Below are 19,142 nucleotides of genomic sequence, written 5' to 3'. Positions count from 1 at the left end.
AAAGTTATTGCTGCTTTTCGCCCGAATACGGATGCTGAAGTGGCGATAAGAATATTGCCAGCCCTTGATAATATGCCCCCGAGTTGTTCTTCTTAAGTGGTATACATATGTATGCCTTCTTTAATATCTCTGGGAAAGTTACTATTTTTAAGGAGTTGTAATATTTCTGACTGGGATAAATCTTGGTGCAGTCCATTGCGAGCAGAGTGCTGCCTGCTATCACCCGCGGCCTGCTGACAGTAGCACTCTGAGACACCAAGAGGCCAATTCAGCCTGGCACCAACCAGCATTAAGAGCTGCCACTGGTGCGGTTTTGAAGCACTGACTTCAGTGCATTGCTCGGCCAAACTATCCAGCCTGGTAAGTAGGCTTTCTTTGACCACTAGGGCAGTGTGCCCTTCCAATGCACCCACAGCCATTCTGCAACAGACACCAACAACTCCAGCAGGATGAGCGTGATGTCTATGGCACCGCCCTGAGAGTGATGAAGGAGCGGCACAATTAGAGTGTTACCCACCAAAAATGGCTGCTTTTTTTACCACTTGCTTGTCTATGACAAAGTATCTCAATGCTGCAGCCAGGGCCTTACAGCTATACATCATCAATGACCAATAATTCAATTTCTATGACTTGCATTTGTGTTGCTAGCTGATGATGTCAAAGCCTAGAGCTGGGCTTCTTGCTGAGACTCCAACAGGACATGGTTGATTAGAAACAGACAATAGTAAAAAGCAATAACCTGTCATTGTGAACATATAAAACACCATGATTTGTCCAATCCTGTGTTTTCCAGTGCACCGACTATATCATTAAAAATTATTTCATTGTAGGTTGTGCCAAAAAAGCTACCTAGTGAGCATGCTTGTGCACAGGTGATAATGCACCCTGTGTGCCCACAGACCATTGCACCCAAGATTGCATAGACAATACATGTTGGTAACACTGCTACCTGCAAATTATCATGTCCTGTTTTGAAAGTATGCCTCTTGGACATTCAACCATCATTTTACACTTTACTAGACTAGGCTTAAAGATCCAGACACACAAGTGAGTCAGATGCCTATGCAAATTCTCTTTGGTTACAGCGCCTAGACCCACTCTGGAATAGCCCTCTCTTTACTTATTATCTTCTCTTTCAAGGATAAGCCTACAATTCTTTTCAGCTTGTTGCAAGGTGAAATAATTATGTGGTATGGCAGGGGAGCCTTACCATGTAATACTAGCAAAATACACAAAGATGGACCCTGGGTACACTCTAGTTTAGCTTCTCTTGATCCTGGTATTATGGAAACAAGCAGACAGGCTACTTAGAGGAACATGTGTTAAACATGTCACATCACCAACACGGATGATAAGTAATTGACACAAGTTGAGAGAAATTCAAAACCAATTTATAAATATAGCTCTGATTTCTATATAATGTTAGACACAAAAACAAAATCAATACATCCAGGATAACCAGAGTTATTGATTTTCAAGCATTAAATAAATCAGTTTTTAGCAGAGTAAAAACAGTAATGTTGCGGTCAATAGGAAAAACACATATATACAATCAGTTACTTGGAAAGTGAGTTAAACTGAACCCACTCAAGGTTAAGGTCTCAGGAGTCCATTGACCAGTTCACAACAGCTAGCACAATTTTACCTGGCTCAGGGGAGCGGGGTGCAGAGGTGCACTTAACTGTCAAATGGAGCTATCTACCATGCTCGCAGTCCTTAAATATTTACCTCAGCAAAAAAGCACTTGCAGGTCAAGTTGAACAAAAACCTTTGGAATCTAAGAAAGAAGCTGGCCCTGGACCAGGAGCCTCCAGGCAAATTGACTCCATCTGGCTCTTTGGACTAGGTTATAGAGGTGTTCTTGGCTCTCTGTGGGTCTGAACTGCTCCACAGCCAGTGGTGATGAAAGGTGTGCCAAGAGAGGGTGAAAACAAATCCAGCATATTTACAAAGGAAGCACTGTAGTAGTTGGGCCTTCGTGCAGTTGGATTTTTTCTCTTGGAGCGTGAAATAAAGAAGGTAATAGTTAGAATGACCACCAGCAAGCCTTGGTACATGCAAGCACTGCGTTGAGGAAATCTTCTTCCGGAGGACCAGGGAAAGGTGTAGAAAGCAAAGCCTCACTGAGGGTCAGGGCTATAGTTGCCAAAAGCCGCCTGCCCAGTGACTTTGATTGGCCTTGCCGAACGACTCTGGGACAGTACTTCAAAATCATATATTTAGCAGTTTGGCCTGCCTACTGCAGGGGACTAGTTCCTCTAGTCCAAGAGAGTTCTTCAACATCCAGCCATAGGTCTCAAATGGCAAATTTTCCCATTGTTAAAATAGTCTTAGCCCTGATGGGCTGCTGCAAAAACTAGGGGCCAAATGTACGACCATTGATGTTTGCGACTTGCAAATTGATCAAATTGCGAGTTGCAAACATCAATGTACAACAGTGTCAGTGACACCATTTGCAATTCCCAATGGGGTCGCAAATTGCATGCCTCAGGCATATTATTGAGGCTGTCGCAATTTGCGACCCTATTGGGAATGGCTGGCACTCCCAGGGTTGGTGGCCTGCTGGGTCAGCAGATCACCATGCCTGAGACTGCTTTGTCAATAAAGCAGTTTTTTTTTAATGCAGCCCATTTAAAAAAAAAAATTAAGGGCAAGTAGTGGTCCCTGGGATCACTGCCTGCCCTTAAAAAAAATGTGCGCACCCATTTACAAAGGGGAAGGGGGATTGGCAACTCGCAAAATAGGGTTGGTACATTGTGCTACTGTTTTTGACAGTCGCAAAAGGGCAAAATGCCCCTCTGCGACCACAAAAAACGGTTGTACATCTGGCCCCTGATTTTGAAACTTCTCCATTTGAAAGCACATAATGAGCAGGTGAAAGGACATTTGTCTTCCTTCAGCAGGTCCACACAATCTTCAGGCAAATCCAAATATCCACATCGGATGAATAAAGACACATTGCCAAGATTAATTTGGTGGACTGGGGTGGAGCTGCCTTGGAATAAGAGAGCTTATCTGATCTGCATGTCATATTTTATATTATATATATATATATATATATATATATATATATATATATATATATATATATATATATATATATATATATATATATATATATATATATATATATATATATATATAGTCCTTCTGACATATGGAGGTGGTCCCAAAACCACTAATGGCAATAATGTTTAGGGCACTGCCTGGCACTGGAGAGTCTTAGGGCCTGATTTAGATCTCGGCGGATGGGTTACTCCGTCACAACAGAAAAATAAATCCCAAAGGATATAATGGGATTTACATTTTGGCATAAGGGATATCCATCGCCGTTGTGACTGAGTAACCTCTCCGCTGGGATCTAAATCAGGCCTATATTTGCTGAAAACTGTTAGAATCAGAGGAACGACAGGAAAGACAGAGACTTTTCTGCAAAGTGTTACCCAAAAGGACGCATGAATGATGACTGAGTTTATATCCAGGGAAGAGTAGTAACAATAACTATGACGTTTCTTCTGCTACAGTACTGTTGAATTAATGTGATTGTATGATGCATTGTTTTCGTGTACTTTTATACTAATGTTTGCTCACTATATGCTCTAATAAAGACCATCGAAAAAGGACATCTGAACTCTGGTTGAAGATGCCGGAATAGCAAGGCTTCATACTTCTTCTTGTTTGAGATTGTGAACAAGTGTATTTGAGGATAACCCAAGTACTGGATGATGTTGTGCAGTACTTTGAGAGGTGATCTTACTCTAATTTGTAAGCTATCTGTCAACCCTCTCACCCACTTTTACTAGGGAACATGGGATAAGACTCACTTATAGCATTTCCAAGTCCTTGCTGCGCATCATGTCGGCATGAAGGTCTAGGATGGCCAATTGAATAAAGGGATTTGCATATCCTCATAAAAGGCCAACCCGTAAGGTTACTGGAATGTCATATAGAAAATTATCTAAAGTAAACAAAATACCAGTCACTGGTACACTGCAAAGTCCAAAATTGCATATATAAATGAAACTTCCTTATAAACAAACTAATTGCATAGATTATAACAACAAAAGCACAATGTCCAAAGAATATAAGAAGGCGCTAAAAAGAGAGGTGGGGTGAACTATGACAAGACTTTTTGTACAACTGTGATAGGTCTTGTTTGTTGAAAATATGGCATGTAATTTTCAGTTCATTTTCAGGTGACTCTGAAAATGTGATATAATGTGTTGATGTTAATTTCTGGGCTGTCTTTTTTGCTGTCAAGAAAAAAATGCATGATAATCACTTCCTGTCTTGCTTCAGAATTTGATCATGACTGTAACTTTAATTCTTTTTGGCATAGAATAAAGAGGATTCCCTCTCTCAATAGTTTCAGTGACAAAATATTGAAACCACAAATATCTTTGTATATAATTATTGTGTCAAAAATATCGAATACAAAAATTTGTTATCCTATACTTACAATGCAAATGACAAAAATATTGAAAAAATATATTGTTGTACACTAATATTGAGGACAAAAATATAATTGTTAACAGATATATAGATAACAAATAATAAACACTAAATATATAAATATTTAACAGTGATATAGTATATATAAATGTTATTCTTATTTGAAAAAAACGCAAGCATATCTGTGTGTGCATGTGAATTCAAACATACATAATTTAAAACTTATTGAAATAATTATTTGAATGAATATTTCAATTTACTATTTTTTTATTTTTTCTGAGCTTTAAAACTATCTATCTATCTATGTATCTATGTATATATCTATCTATCTAGCTATCTATCTAGCTATCTATCTAGCTATCTATCTAGCTATCTATCTATCTATCTATCTATACACACACAATACATTAAAAACCTGTACAAATGAACTGGAATCTTTTTGTAAAAACAGACCAATTTAATAACACATAAAAACTAAACAATATTACAAAAATACATTTTGCAACAAATATTTTACATACTACAAACTTACTAAATAAAACAATATAATTTCATATATACAGAAACATCATAAAAATATACATTTAAACAATATAAACAGAGCTATAAAATTGGCAGATAATAAATGCACTATTTCCACTCCAATATCTGCAACAGTAGGGAAAACATTGAACTCAGGAAGGGTAACATATACTGTTCCAACTGCAGTCTGTGCAACAGTCGAGAAAGCGTTGGACTCAGGAGGGGTAATAAATACTAGTCTGTGTAGCAATAGTGAAAGTGTTGGACTCAGTAGGTGGAAAATTTACTATTTCTACTCCAGTTTGTCCAACAGTAGGGAAAGTGTTGAACTCAGAAGGGGTACAAATTACTATTCCCACTCCAGTCGGTGTAACATTAGGGAACGTGTTGGATTGTGAGGGGAATAAAAGGAATACTATTCCCTCTCCAGTCAGTGGAATGGTAGGGAAAAGGTTGGACTCAGGAGGGGAAACAATTTACTATTCCCACTCCAATCTGTGCAACAGTAGAGAAAGTGTTGGACTCAGTAGGGATAAAATGTACTATTCCCACCCCAGTCTGTGAAACAGTAGGGAAAGCGTTGGACTCAGGAGGGGTACAAATTACTATTCCTACTCCCGTTGTTGCAAAAGTAGGGAAATTGTTGGATTGCGGAGTGGTTAAATTTACTATTCCCACTCCAGTCAGTGCAACAGTAGGAAAAGGGTTGCAAGCAGGAGGCATAAAATGTACTATTCCCATTCCATTTAGTGAAACAGTAGGGAAAGTGTTGGATTGCAGAGTGATAAAATTCACTATTTTCACCCCATTCTGCGCAACAGTAGGCAAAGGTTTAAACGCAGGAAGGGTAAGATGTACTTTTCTTACGCCAGTGGGTGCAAAAGTAGGGAAAGGGTTAGGCATGGGGGGGGGGGGTAATAATGTATGATTCTCACTCCAGCCGGTGCAGCAGTAGGGAAGGTGTTGAATTGCAGAGGGGAAAAATACTTTTCCTCCTCCAGTCTGTGAAGCAAGAGAGAAATTGTTGATTTGTGGAGGGGTAAAATGTACTATTCCCACTTCAGTCTGTTCAACAGTAGAGAGAGAGCAGTTTGCTTCAAACAAATAAAATACGTTAACAACTACATTAAATGTCAAGAAATATTAATATTACAATGAATAATATTTATTTAACTCCCCACCATTCACTCCTAAAAATCCACCAAACCACACCTTATATATAACTTAAAAATATCTTAATTACACAATGTACATAATTAATTATCAATTACATAATTATTAGTAATACATTAATTATTATAAATAATTTCCTTCACACCCTTTACCCCTACAAAACCACAACCCACACCAAAAATATAAATAAAAAAACGACATTAATTACACAATTTACATAATGAATTATCAATTAAATATTATCTAATTACTCCCCACCTTATACCTCTACAAAACCCTACAGCCTGCATCTAAAACATAATAGTAAAAAATGTAATTACACAATTGACATAATTAATTATCAATCAAAAAAAAAAAAAAAAAAAAATATTAGGGTGGAAGATGGCGGCCGTGACAAGCGGCTGAGCGGCAGCGCCAGACACAGTGCGGCGGCGATGTGATTATGGCAAACCTTGATACCTAAGCCCTATTCTATTATGCCATCATCTCTTGAGCATTAGGACGGTGAATATACCGGTGTTACACGGCCGGCTGGACACATGGACACATGGCGTAAGCATATGCCATAGGAGATAGACATGAAGCCATAACAGCCATAACAGCCTTTAAAGCGACGAGGGAACGAAAGCTGCGAAAGTTGCATTTCAGCATTTAGCGGCCGCGGCAAAAGTGCACCCGGCGTTTACCTTTCACGATCGTGACGGGATCAATGGTGCTCATCGGTGATCTCCACGCCGTGGTGCTCCGCATGGGTCTGCAGCAGCGTCTGGCGGAGGCTTCGCTTGGAGGAGGGCTGGCGCACGGAAGGGCTCGCGGAGCTCGCGGAGCCCGGAGGCGGGGCCGATCAAAGCCGGCGAGACTTGGAAAACGGTGCAGAGACGGCAGAAACGGCAGAAACAGCGGAAACGGCGGCAGCAGCGCGATCAGACCCGATAGACCCATTGGTCACGTCAGGTTGGTGCAAGGAGGTGGAGGGGGTCACTGCAGCGGAGTTACAGTTAAGGTGAGGCAGAGGGTTTCTCTCCTCATAATATTGGCACTATCTATGGCTCCTAAAAGCAACACTGGGGGCAAGACAAAAAAGAAAGGCACAGCTGATGGTGGCAGCGCAGACAATGCTCTAGGCTCAGACTCTATGGCAAATACCGAGGTGGAAGGTCCTGCATTGGAAGCCGGATTAGGGCGGGCAAAACCTTTACAGCCCGTAGGACAGAACACCCCTAAAGAAATGCGTCCTCCCTCAGCCAGAACCCGACAAGCTACAGCCACAGCGACTGTCAGCGTGGTGGAAATGCTGAATCGGAATGAGAGAAAAAAAAACTGAAGGACAGTGAGTTAGCTTTGGTAGCCCCGGCGTCTGGATTACCGGGGTCATCCTCACTACCCGCTCTATCTGTTTTACCTGAGTTGCTTTCTCCACCTACACCAGCCATTATCTCAGAAGTGGATCCAGGTACAACTCTAGCACCGCAACCAATCGTACTATCAGTCCCGAATCCGCAGCAGCAGCAGCAGCAGTTACAGCAGACTCATCCGCAGCCGCAGGCACAGTTCCCTCAGTCAACTCAGGTGGAGGAAGCTGGGGAGGGTGCCGCAAGTGGGGACATGATTCAGACGATTCAATCAGAGTCTCTAATGGCTGAATTGAGGACTGATGTTTCTGGAGCCGCCGGCAGCATTGAGGCTATCACCTTAATATCCTCACAATGTACGATGAACCCTCCATTGAACCTCCCAACAGAAGAGTTAGCAGCCCCACCAGCCAACATTGTGGGCAACCAAGGAGGTTCAACAACACCCGAGATATGCACTGCCCTAGAGGTACATAGGGGTCTACTGGCCGACTCTACAGTTAGTACAATTCACCTTGGGGTCACACATGGTGAGGCGGAAAAAGAAAAGACCCCCAGCGAGTGCTTCTTTTCTGTCACAGAGGAGGCCAACTGGTCAGAGGATGATGATGACGAGCTACACAGTTCAGATATCGATGGCAGTAATCCGGAGACAGAGAGCGACAGTGAGGCAGGGCTACCGTCATCTATTATCAAAAACGTGCCCCCTCAAAGGGACCACACTGCACTTACGTGGGACCACTCTCCTACGACATCTTTGCAAGGGAGCGCTAACCTGGCCACGGGCGATATAAGGCATAACGATACGGCGCAGTTGTCAATGATGGCGATGATGGAATCAATTCAACAGGGGATAACGGCACACAGAGAAGAAACCCGTTCAGACAGTCTTAAATCCCAAGCTGCAATAAGAAAAATGAAAGCAGTGGTTAGAAAGATGTCAAAAGCCTGGGTAAATGTTGGAGACAGGGTCTCAAATCTAGAGGAGAGGGTAGTCGCCACTGAAGCTGAGGCGGCCGCAGCCACAAATAAAGTCGAAACATTGGGAGCTCAAGCTATCGATATCCAGTGGAAGCTGGTGGACTTGGAGAATCGGCAAAGAAGGAACAATCTCAGGGTCCTGGGCATTCCAGAAGGGGCCGAGGGTCAGGATGCCAAAGTGTTCATTGTCAAAATATTCGAGAAAGCCTTTCCAGATATTGCCGGATGGAACTGGACTACTGAGATACAGAGGGCACACAGGACACCCTTCAGACTGAGAAAAAACGCTAGAGAAGGGGATAAGCCTAGAGCGATCCTAATCTATATAGGTAATTTTCTTCTTCGCCAGTCCATTGCAGAGAAAGCCAAGCCAGACGCTAAAAGAACCTTTGAAGGTGGGTCCTTCTTTGTCAGGCCGGATTTCTGCCATACCACCGTGGAACGCCGATGGCGATTAAGACAATTAATCAAACCGTTCCAGGATAAAGGAGTGCAGATCTATCTCATCAATCCAGCTCAGTTGAAGATAATCCATCTAGGCAAGGTCATATACTTTTCTTCGGAAATCAAGGCTAAGGAGTTCCTAGACTCTCTATAGCATGTTATATTACTAATGGCAATCAACAAAAGCTAAGGCTTTAATTTATGTCACTGGTTGAAGTCTTGGGGCTAGTTTGGTCTAAGCCGAAGTTTGAATTTCATAAATCTCATAAATTTCATAAAGGGAAATGTGTCACGTTATGGGGATTAGTGGGTACACATAAGGTTAAGGTCGAAGTTTGGACTTACTGATTGCACTGTGTCCAGCGAAGGGCCACACCCATCACACGCACAGACTAGTCTGCGCGCCTCACCTGGGAGTAAGTTGGGGTCGGGGGGGAGGGGAGGGGGGGCAACCTCGAGGGAGGGGGGGGGAGGGGGAGCGGGAAACCAAAGCAAAAAGAAAGTTCATGCAATAAACATGTCTATTGATATATGGGAGTTGTTGAAAGTGGATAAACTTGTTGATGTCAGATTTAGGAAAAAAAGTGACTGGTTAGTATGTTGGCTCGTCTCTCTTCAGGGATATGTCAAGGATTAAGATAATCAGTCTTAATATAGGAGGACTGAACGATTGGAAAAAGAGGGAAAAATTTGAGGAATATGTCAAATTAATCAGGGCTGATATTCTGTGTATACAAGAGACTCACCTACCATGGAAAAAGAAACATTGGCTGAACATAAGGGGGTATGAAATTTTGTCCTGTTCCTCACAAACCTCAACCATCAGGGGGGTCGCCATATTAGGCCGGGTAGGTCTGGGAGGTGCTAGAAAATCAAAAGCTGATCCGTTGGGAAGATGGGCAATTTGTGAATTAAAATTAGGCATCACTCTATGCTCAGTATACGGTTCTAATCTGGACGATCCAGGGGTGATGGATCACATTGAACGGGAGCTTACTAACTGGCCAGCACCCATGGTATTTTGCGGCGATTTTAATATTTCAGCCGACTTTACAGGTAACACCCCATATAGCGGCCGTAAGCCTAGAGTATTTAGGGCAGTGTCCTCTATATTGCACTCTTATGGCCTGAAGGATGTCTGGGGTAATCAAAAGAAAAATGATCCGGGATTTACATACTTTTCACACCCATTTAATAAATACACAAAATTGGATTATATTTTTGTTTCAGCCACACAATTTAGTAATGTCGAAATTTCAATGTTGCCAAAGCTAATCTCGGACCATAATCCTCTTGTTTTGAATTTTTCTGTCACCAAACCAAGGGAAAAAATGAGGCCATGGTCTTTTGACAGGAAACTACTAGTGGATAGCGACTATATAACACATATGAAGGAGTGGTCCAAATCCTTTTTTGATGCCAATAGATACAGCGCTTCCCGCGGTATGGTCTGGGATAGCTTTAAGGCTGGTCTAAGAGGGGAGACAATTAGTTTCTCTGCACGGCTTTGGAAAAAAATGAAGGAGGATAGGGAATGTCTTTTGGCTAAACTGGTGAAGGCAGAGGAGCAACACAGGAGGGATGTCTGTCATGGGATCCAGGGGTCACAGAGCCTAGAGAGCCTAAATACTATAAAAGCAGATATTCAGCGACATTTAGCAAAGAAGGCTGCAGCAGAATATCAGACCCGTAGATTAGGCATGTATGAAACAGGCGAGAATGCTGGCAGGGCTCTAGCGCTTCGGATAAGACAGGCCACCTCAAAAAATATTATTACCGAGATCAAAGAGGGCGAGCAGTTGTATACAAAACCAATAGAAATTATAGAGGTCTTTAGGCGATTCTATCAGGTCCTCTATAAGGAGGAGGCAGATACAGCACATCCTGGTATTAATTGGCAGGATACAGGTCTTAATCTGACGTCCAATGAGAGGGAATCCTTAGAACAGGAAATTTCTATGGAGGAGCTTCTCCAGGCACTAAAAGATCTCTCTGCTGGTAAGGCAGCAGGGCCCGAATTTATACCTCTTGAAGTTTATAAATGCCTGAGGGAAGAAACGGCCCCTCTCTTGCTAGATCTATTTAATGGGGTTATCAACACAGGTACTATACCTGAATCCTGGACTAAAACCAATATCGTTGTCTTTCATAAAAAGGGAAAACCCAAGGAGAGCCCGGGCTCCTATCGGCCTATATCACTAATTAATAGTGATAATAAACTTTACGCTAAAATATTGGCTTCACGGATGGGTAGGATTATTGCGGGCCTCGTCTCTCCCTGGCAGCATGGTTTTATCCCTGGCAGAGGTACCACCGACCATATCAAAAGAGCTATAACTTTGTTTGACTTGCATGCTCGGGGGGAGGGGGGGATCGCGATGATCCTCCTCGACGCAGAGAAAGCGTTCGACCGGGTCAGGTGGAGCTTTCTCTGGGAAGTATTGGTCGGCAAAGGATTTGGTCCCCGTTTTCTTCAGGGTATTAAGGCCATGTATCACAACCCAATAGCTAGCATTCAGTCAAAGGCGAGGCCTCCAACCCTATTCAGATTTCAAGAGGGACGAGACAAGGGTGTCCGTGCTCACCCATCCTATTTGCACTCTATATCGATCCCCTGATTTGCCGCATTATGAGCAATATTAATATTAAACCAATTATCATCAATGGTCTTGAAACCAAAATTCTCGCATATGCGGACGACATAGCTATCACCACTGTCGATCCAGCTAGTGCTATGAGAGAAATAATCAATATCACCTCTGAATTTGGGAATGTCTCTGGATATAGACTTAATGTGGCAAAAACACAGGTATTATGTTCAAACCAAATAGCTAAATTGGATGATAGATATGTGGATTCGGTAGTATATCTGGGAATCACAATTAATGCCCAGATACAGGAAATCATTAAAGATAACTTCTCACCACTACTGTTGAAAATGAAACAGGACCTAAAAAGAATCGATACTCTACACTTATCAATTATAGGTAGGGCCAATGTCATTAAAATGGCAATGTTCCCAAAAATCCTATATAAGTTTAGGTCAATCCCCTTTAAAATAGACGATATCCTGATCAGGGAGATGGAGGCTATTTTTATGAATTTCCTTTGGCAATACGGAAAGGTGAGGAGATCAATTAAATTTATGTCTCTACCCCAGGAACAGGGTGGATTAGGTATACCAAACTTAAAATTATATCACTGGTCTTGTCTCCTCATTGATATGGCTATACTTTTCTTCCCTGCTGATACGATACATTCCCAGTGTACTATCCCATCCATATACCAGTTAGTACTAGGAAATGAGGCGTATGGTATACTGTTAAGGAACTATGATAAACGTTTTTTCAAAACCCCAGGCTATAAAATATTGGAAGATATTCGGGTGGTATGGCTGGCAATACAAAAGAACCAGAGTATTCCTAAGTTTAATAAACATACTCTTCTTTGGAAATCAGGGTTATTCCCACATTTAAGCAGAGATGGTTCTTGGAAACACTGGGAAATGCAGGGAATCACTACATTGGGTCAAGTTATGGTAAAGAATGCTCTGAGGCCTCTTGAACTTCTAAAGACACGATATTCACTTCAAGGCCCTCAAGAGTTCAAATATATACAATTGATCAACACAATTAAATCCAAAAGACCTGTGATAGATATATCAAAAGAATGTATACTATTAGATTATATGAAGGGTGGCGGTCGCCGTATAAGGAAAATATATGCAATATTCTTGGGAACTCTGCCGGATGATATGCTCAAGACAGAGGCTACCTGGGCTGGGAAACTGAACGATCCTGATATCGATCTCGATAGAGCCATCCTTATGGATAAAAGGTTTTTTACGCTCTTCAAACCTAAGAGCACAGCATTTTAAAACCCTTTTTAACCTATACTATACACCGGCAAAACTGTATGATTGGGGTAAGAGAGCGGATAATAACTGTCCTAGATGTGGTAAGGGCCCTGCGGATCTGCCTCACATGTTTTGCAGCTGTGAAAAGCTAGGGCCAATTAAGAATGAAATTGCAAAGTTTTTAGAGGGGCTGCTAGCTGTCAAGATCGACCTATCCCCTACACTTTTAATATTCGAGTTTGACGCCAAACAGGGTTTAAGCATCGAGGCTGAGGCACTTGTGTTTTTAGCAATAGCTGTTTTTAGAATATTAATTGCTGCTGCATGGAAAGACTCTGATGCCCCAACCTTTCAGATGTGGATCTGCAGGCTGCTCGGGATTCATAACATCGAATCGGAGCTGTACGCACTGAAGGGAGTGAAATCCAGGGATATGGGGCTAAGGTTGTGGTCGCCCGTTGCAGCATGGAGGCGGTCGAAAATCACGTGCCTCAGTTCTTAGTACCTATGTAGAAATCCCCTTCTGTCCTCCACAGATATATTATTACTCTTCCTATATTATCGGTTGTCTTACCTGTTTTAACATCTTTGATGTATACTTATTTTTGTCTCTCTGTATTGATGTGTTTTTCTTGTATGTATTGGATATATTATTGTCATGAACTTTCAATAAAAAAAAATAAAAAAAATAAAAAAACAAATAACAAAAATTAATTATTAAATAATTATAATTAATTTACTTCTCACCCTGTATCCCTATAAATCCCATAACCTGCTATGGAGCTAAAAATAACAATATTATATGAAATTAAATTTAAAACAACAAAAAATATACAAAACTATATTTAAAGAGCATTAACAATAATTATGCAAACAATGTAAAACATGTACAATTAAAATATGTACTAAAATGCATAAAAATAATTAATCAATTATATTATAAACAGCGATATTTTTGTAAGCGATATTAATGACAGATATTTTTAACATTTATATGAACATCATCGATAATTTTTAACATCAATATTAATTACCATAAAATCGATATTCTTGTCAATGATATTTTTGCACACAATATTTGTGCAGCATGATATTACAACTCAATATTTTTGCATCTCATCAATATTTTGTCTGAATACTCTCTGAATTAGGGGTGTTGAGCCTCAAAGTAGCACTCCTATGCAGGAACCAAGAAGGTGTGGGTGAAGTATTGTAGATATGCAAGTGCTATAAAACGAATGTTTATAAAGAAGTTAAGGACTGTTTTTTAGGTGTTATATTGTGGAAGAGGTGGAAGAGGTGTGGTGGCGCGACCAGGGCAACCAATGCTAGACGGTGGGGATCACGGTACGATCCCCGGCTCCTGCGGCAGGGATCTGCCCAGCACAATGCGACTCTGGGCAATAGCTCGCTTAATCTTCCCAACGGCCCCAGCACCGAAATACCCCTTCGGGGGTGATTCGTGCGCTATACAAGTACTGGATTTTATAGTTATATGCCATCCCACTGTTCAGCAAAGGAAACCCATAACAGGTAACCAACATTACAGTTAGCTCCATCTATGTTATTGTTGTCCCTAGGATAGAAAGTTGTTGATAGGACCCAAATGTTAAGAAGAATGAGAGTATGTTTTTGCTTAGTTCTACCTGCCCTGGAATTTAGGGAGACAGTCTTTGCCCTAAAAGTGAGGACTGATGTAGAGAAGGGGCAAAAATAGTGTGCTTCCTTATGGATTCCAGTTCCCTCTCCTCTCCTCACGTCTCATTATGAATTATTGTCTTGCAGGTTGTGATCAAGTTCTTAGAGGAAGACCGAGAGGAAGAGGATGAAGAGTCTTCTGAATTCAAGGTGTATGAATTCAGGGAGGAGCAGAGCACCTGTACCATGGAAAAGCTACCGTTAGCCAACGTGGTAAAATTGTCATGCCAGGAGGAAACGGAGAACAAAATCTTCTGTCAGACGGAGATGCCCTTAGTTGAAGTTGTGAATATTTCATGCCAGCTTGAGGAAGCCATAGTTAATCCAAAGGAGATCACAAAAGAGGTTGCGGAGTATACGATTGAACAAAAGGAGATCACAGTTCAGGTTCCAAGTTCCACAACCAAGGAAGTAGACATCTCCTACCAAATAGAGAAACCCATAGAGGAGACGGTGGAAATATCATACACAGTGGGGGAGATTTCAGTTGAGGGGGCAGACATCTCATGCCAGGTAGAGGAGTCCACAGTGGACAAGGTGGACATTTCATACCAGGATGGGGAGTACACCACAGATGGGGTGGAATTATCATACCAGGTGGTTAAATCTACAGTAGGAGGGGAAGACATTTCATACCAGGTGGTGGTAAATACAGAAGAGGGGGAAGATGTCTCCTACCAGGTTGAGGAGACTACAGTAGAGGGAGTGGAAATTTCATATCAGGTAAGTGAATCTCTACTAGAGGAAGCAGACATCTCATGCCTGGTGGAGACATGCACAGTCGATGGAATGGACAGTTCATATGTGGTGGGGGAGTCTGCAATAGAGGGAGAGAAAAATTCTTACCAGGTTGGGAAGACTACAGTAGAGGAAATAGATGTTTCTTATCAGGTGAGTGAGTCCACCATGGAGGGAGCAGACATTTCATTACAAGTGGAGGAGTCCATAGTTGATAATGTGGCCATTTCATACAAAGTGGAGGAATCTACTTTAAAGGAAGCAAACCTCTCATTCCAGATGGAGGAACCTACAGCAGAGGAGGTGATCATTTCATACCAGGTGGAAATGTCCACAGCGAATGAGGCAGACATCTCATACCAGGTGGGGGGATCCCTAGTGGAGGCAGATGTCATATCATATGAGTTAAGGCAGGACAATGAAAAAGAGGTGGCAATGTCATATGAAGTTGGTGAGTCTGTAGTAGAGGAGGTAGACATTTCATATCAAGCAGAAGGGTACACAGTTGAAGGGGGAGGCATCTCTGCTCAGGTGGAAGATGCCATATTAGAGGGAGTGGACATCTCATATCAGGTGATAAAGTCTACAATGGAGGGGCAGGATACCACATACTCTGTGGTGGAGTCCATAGTTGAAAGAGTGGATATCTCAGACCAGGTGGAGGAGTCTGTAGTTAATGAGGTGAAAGTCTCTTACCAGGTGGAGATGCCAACTGTTGAGAAGGTGGAGATCACATACCAGGTGGTAGAATCTGCAGATGGGGTGGAGGTTAGCCCTGTTGTAGTGTTAGATTAGCTCCTTTTCTGCTGTTCAAAATTCCCAGTCATCCTCTGGAAGTTCAGCCAGGAATATGCAACTTCCATCACCCAAGAAGAACTCTACATGGAGCACCATTCTTCCTCTTATCCAATGAAGATCAGGCTGGAATAACCACCCCCTAAACCTTACTTGCCCAACGGAGTGTCAGCCTGAAACTCCCCAACACTACCTACCACAAGTTGGATATTAGTGTAACCCACTCAGTCAATGAAATATTTGCCTGAGATCTATGACCGCCACATACCTAATGGGAATGCAGCCAAGACCATCGACGAGCATTCACTATGTTCCCTGCTTTCAGTCGTATAGGAGGAACACAGGCTCTGTTCCATACTGTCCATTGGCTAATTGAGGTATTCAAGGGAAGCTAGACCTGGGTCTCTTCTACTCCTACTAACTCAGTGATAGCCAAGCAGGAGATCTGGTACTCTCACTTACCCAATGCAAGAACATGCATGGTCCTCCAGTTCCACTCACACAGTGGCTGAGTCTGTTACCTTCCAACTTCTTTATACCCAATAAATACAAAACATGGTATCATCTATTTTTTTCGCATTCAGGAAAGCTCTGTCTTTGCTTCTTACTAAACATGGGACACATGCTCATCTTCAACCGATATAACCTCAGCTGTAGTTCAATCTACCACTACTTACCTATACTGGGACTCTGTCCCATCCAGTGAGAGTGAAGCCTGTGAACCATACTTTCATTGACCTAACAGGTTTTCAGCTAGGCCACCTAACTACCGTCACTCAGCCGTGGCTGCTAGTGGGTGTACCGGCCGGGCGGTGACGTGGGGAGGCGGAGGGGCAGGGTGGGGGGTAGTAATGTATGGATTACGTAGTGAAAGAGGTAAGTAAAAATAAAAATAAATTCAACTAATTTCGTTGCATGCACTGCATCACCAAATGTGATGCAGTGCGCGCAACAAAATTCATTTTATTTATTTTTATGTTTACTTACCTCTTTCACTACGTAATCCATACATTACTACCCCCCACCCTGCCCCTCCGCCTCCCCACGTCACCGCCCGGCTGGTACTCCCACTACAGGCCGCGGCTGCTGTAACTTACTCAACAGAAGCTAAGCTTCAGTGTCCTACCTCCCATCAACACATTCAGCGAAATCTATTCTGCTGGGGCCTATTACTCCCTCCCATTCACTCAATCTTAACTTAGCCAGCAAACCAATAGTGAGCAAGCCTCAGCCTTTAATACCAACACTCTGCTGCTCTGATAGTGCAGTCTAGGACCCCTATAAACATTCACCTGATTGAAGATCAGCAAGGGCCACAGTTGCTCCTCTCCCAGTGAGAGCTCAGCCTGGAACTTCCTAGTTCCACTCACACAGTAGAAATCAGGTCTGATCCCTCCTCCTTCTCCTTGCATTATGAGAGCTGAGTAAGGGTTCCTAACTCCTATTCAATTAATTGACACATAGTTTGGGACTCTTGCTCATCTATGGGAGTTCAACCTGGGAGTTGTACTTCTTAATACCCAGTGCAAGCATTGATTCCATCACCCAATGGGAATTTACCCTACACCGCATATATTCTAGAAACCAAATTCACAGCCTAATTCTTAGTCATAACTTTCTCTCTCCACCCAACATCCTCCAGCCAAGCATCAATCGGTTGACCGTTTCTTTTACCTTCATCTCAAACCAACAATGAGGTTTCATAAATCAATAATCTTCAGATTTTCAAAGTCAGTATTCCTCAGAAAAGTTTACAAATTCCAGAATTCACGTTACATCATCTACCAGGCATTTCAGTACTTACCTTACATCAAATATCAACCAACATGTGTTTTGTGAATAAGTCTCTTTCACAAGGTATAATCTTCTCTGGGTACAGTTCATCACGCGAAAGAAGGTATATGGTGACCCAAGGATAACAAATTACACCAGGACAATATGAAGCTTACCGATGCCCATTGAGTGACACTGCTCCTTGACCCTGCTGCTATATCATTGTACCATTTATCTGCTTCAACTAGCAAATAAAGATCATACCCACTAATCTGAAACCAGGTTTATGTGTAGGTATGCAAGTGTGCGTGTGCGTTTTAAGTTTCAAGACATGTAGAAACTGGTGATTCAACTTACGATAAAGTGCTCTGATGACTAATACAATGGAGGTCCAACAACTAATATACCTTAACAGACCATGTGGAAAAGAGACTGATCTTATGGTAAAAAGATGAATAACCAGATCAAGAGGTATAGCCTAAAAGCTAATGGCCTAATTTTTATACTGATGGATAGCTTGTTGTTCCACTAGCACAATGGAGTGAATTGCTCCGTTGCCCTGGTCGAGGGACCACCCACCAGACTTGTACATGACAGCCGTACTGGCGGTCATTTATAGAGAATTGGCAGGAACGGTTGTCAGAGCAGCTCCTGTCAATGCAGTTCATTGTTTAGTGCAAGGCTCCGTCAGCAGGAGGGAGCCCTGCAACAAACAATTAATTTTTTTTATTTTTAAAAGAAAATCTTGAAACAGGATTTTGTTTTTGAAAATAAAAAAGAAAATGCATTTAGCAGTTTTTACTGCCCGTTACTAACAAGGTTTTCCTGACATTGACGGGCAGTAAAATCTGACCTCTAATTCCACCCATCTAAATAGGGAATTGCAGGTCTGCCTCTGATGGCCCTCACTCCACAGGGCCATCATAGGGGTTTAATTGCAGCAGAGAAGGAGTAGTCTCCACTGTGATTAAACCTATGGTCCACCTTCATATATATTTGTTGGGCGGACATTTATCTCAGGGATATGTGTACACCATTGCAACAGAGCATACACTCCACCAAGAAATACATTAGGCCCCAAATCAGCAGAACAAACGTTTAACACCTCAAAAGAGTGATCATTGTTAAGGTTGAGTTCCTTAAATATTTTTGGAGTACTTACATTCTACAACAGGACTTGAGGTGATTGCTAACTTAAAATAAAATAAAAATCAAACATTGGTTCTGCAGACCAGACCACAGTCTTCAAAATATCCTCAAGTATTGCAACCAAAGTAAAGGTTTTTAGAAACCAGAGCACCCTCGGGAAAATGCACTCCAAAACAAAAAAAAGATATGCCTGCCTCTTTCATGAGCCA

The 19,142-nt window shown here is 42.0% G+C and overlaps 1 protein-coding gene across 1 annotated transcript in view; it reads left to right on the top strand.

Moving 5' to 3' along the window:
- The window catches only part of LOC147748201 (uncharacterized), a 334,565-nt gene extending 317,600 nt beyond the window's left edge, over positions 1-16,965 (top strand). The window contains exon 9 of the mRNA XM_086959115.1: positions 14,566-16,965. Within this exon, the coding sequence (XP_086815241.1) occupies positions 14,566-16,011 (1,446 nt within the window). The 3' untranslated portion in view covers positions 16,012-16,965. The remainder of the gene's footprint in view (positions 1-14,565) is intronic.
- The last annotated feature ends 2,177 nt before the right edge of the window (positions 16,966-19,142 follow it).

Source organism: Lissotriton vulgaris, chromosome 1_1 (assembly GCF_964263255.1).
Source record: "Lissotriton vulgaris chromosome 1_1, aLisVul1.2, whole genome shotgun sequence".
NCBI classification, from domain to species: domain Eukaryota; kingdom Metazoa; phylum Chordata; class Amphibia; order Caudata; family Salamandridae; genus Lissotriton; species Lissotriton vulgaris.
Note: the sequence above shows the minus strand (reverse complement) of the source record. Positions and strands in the feature narration are given on the sequence as shown.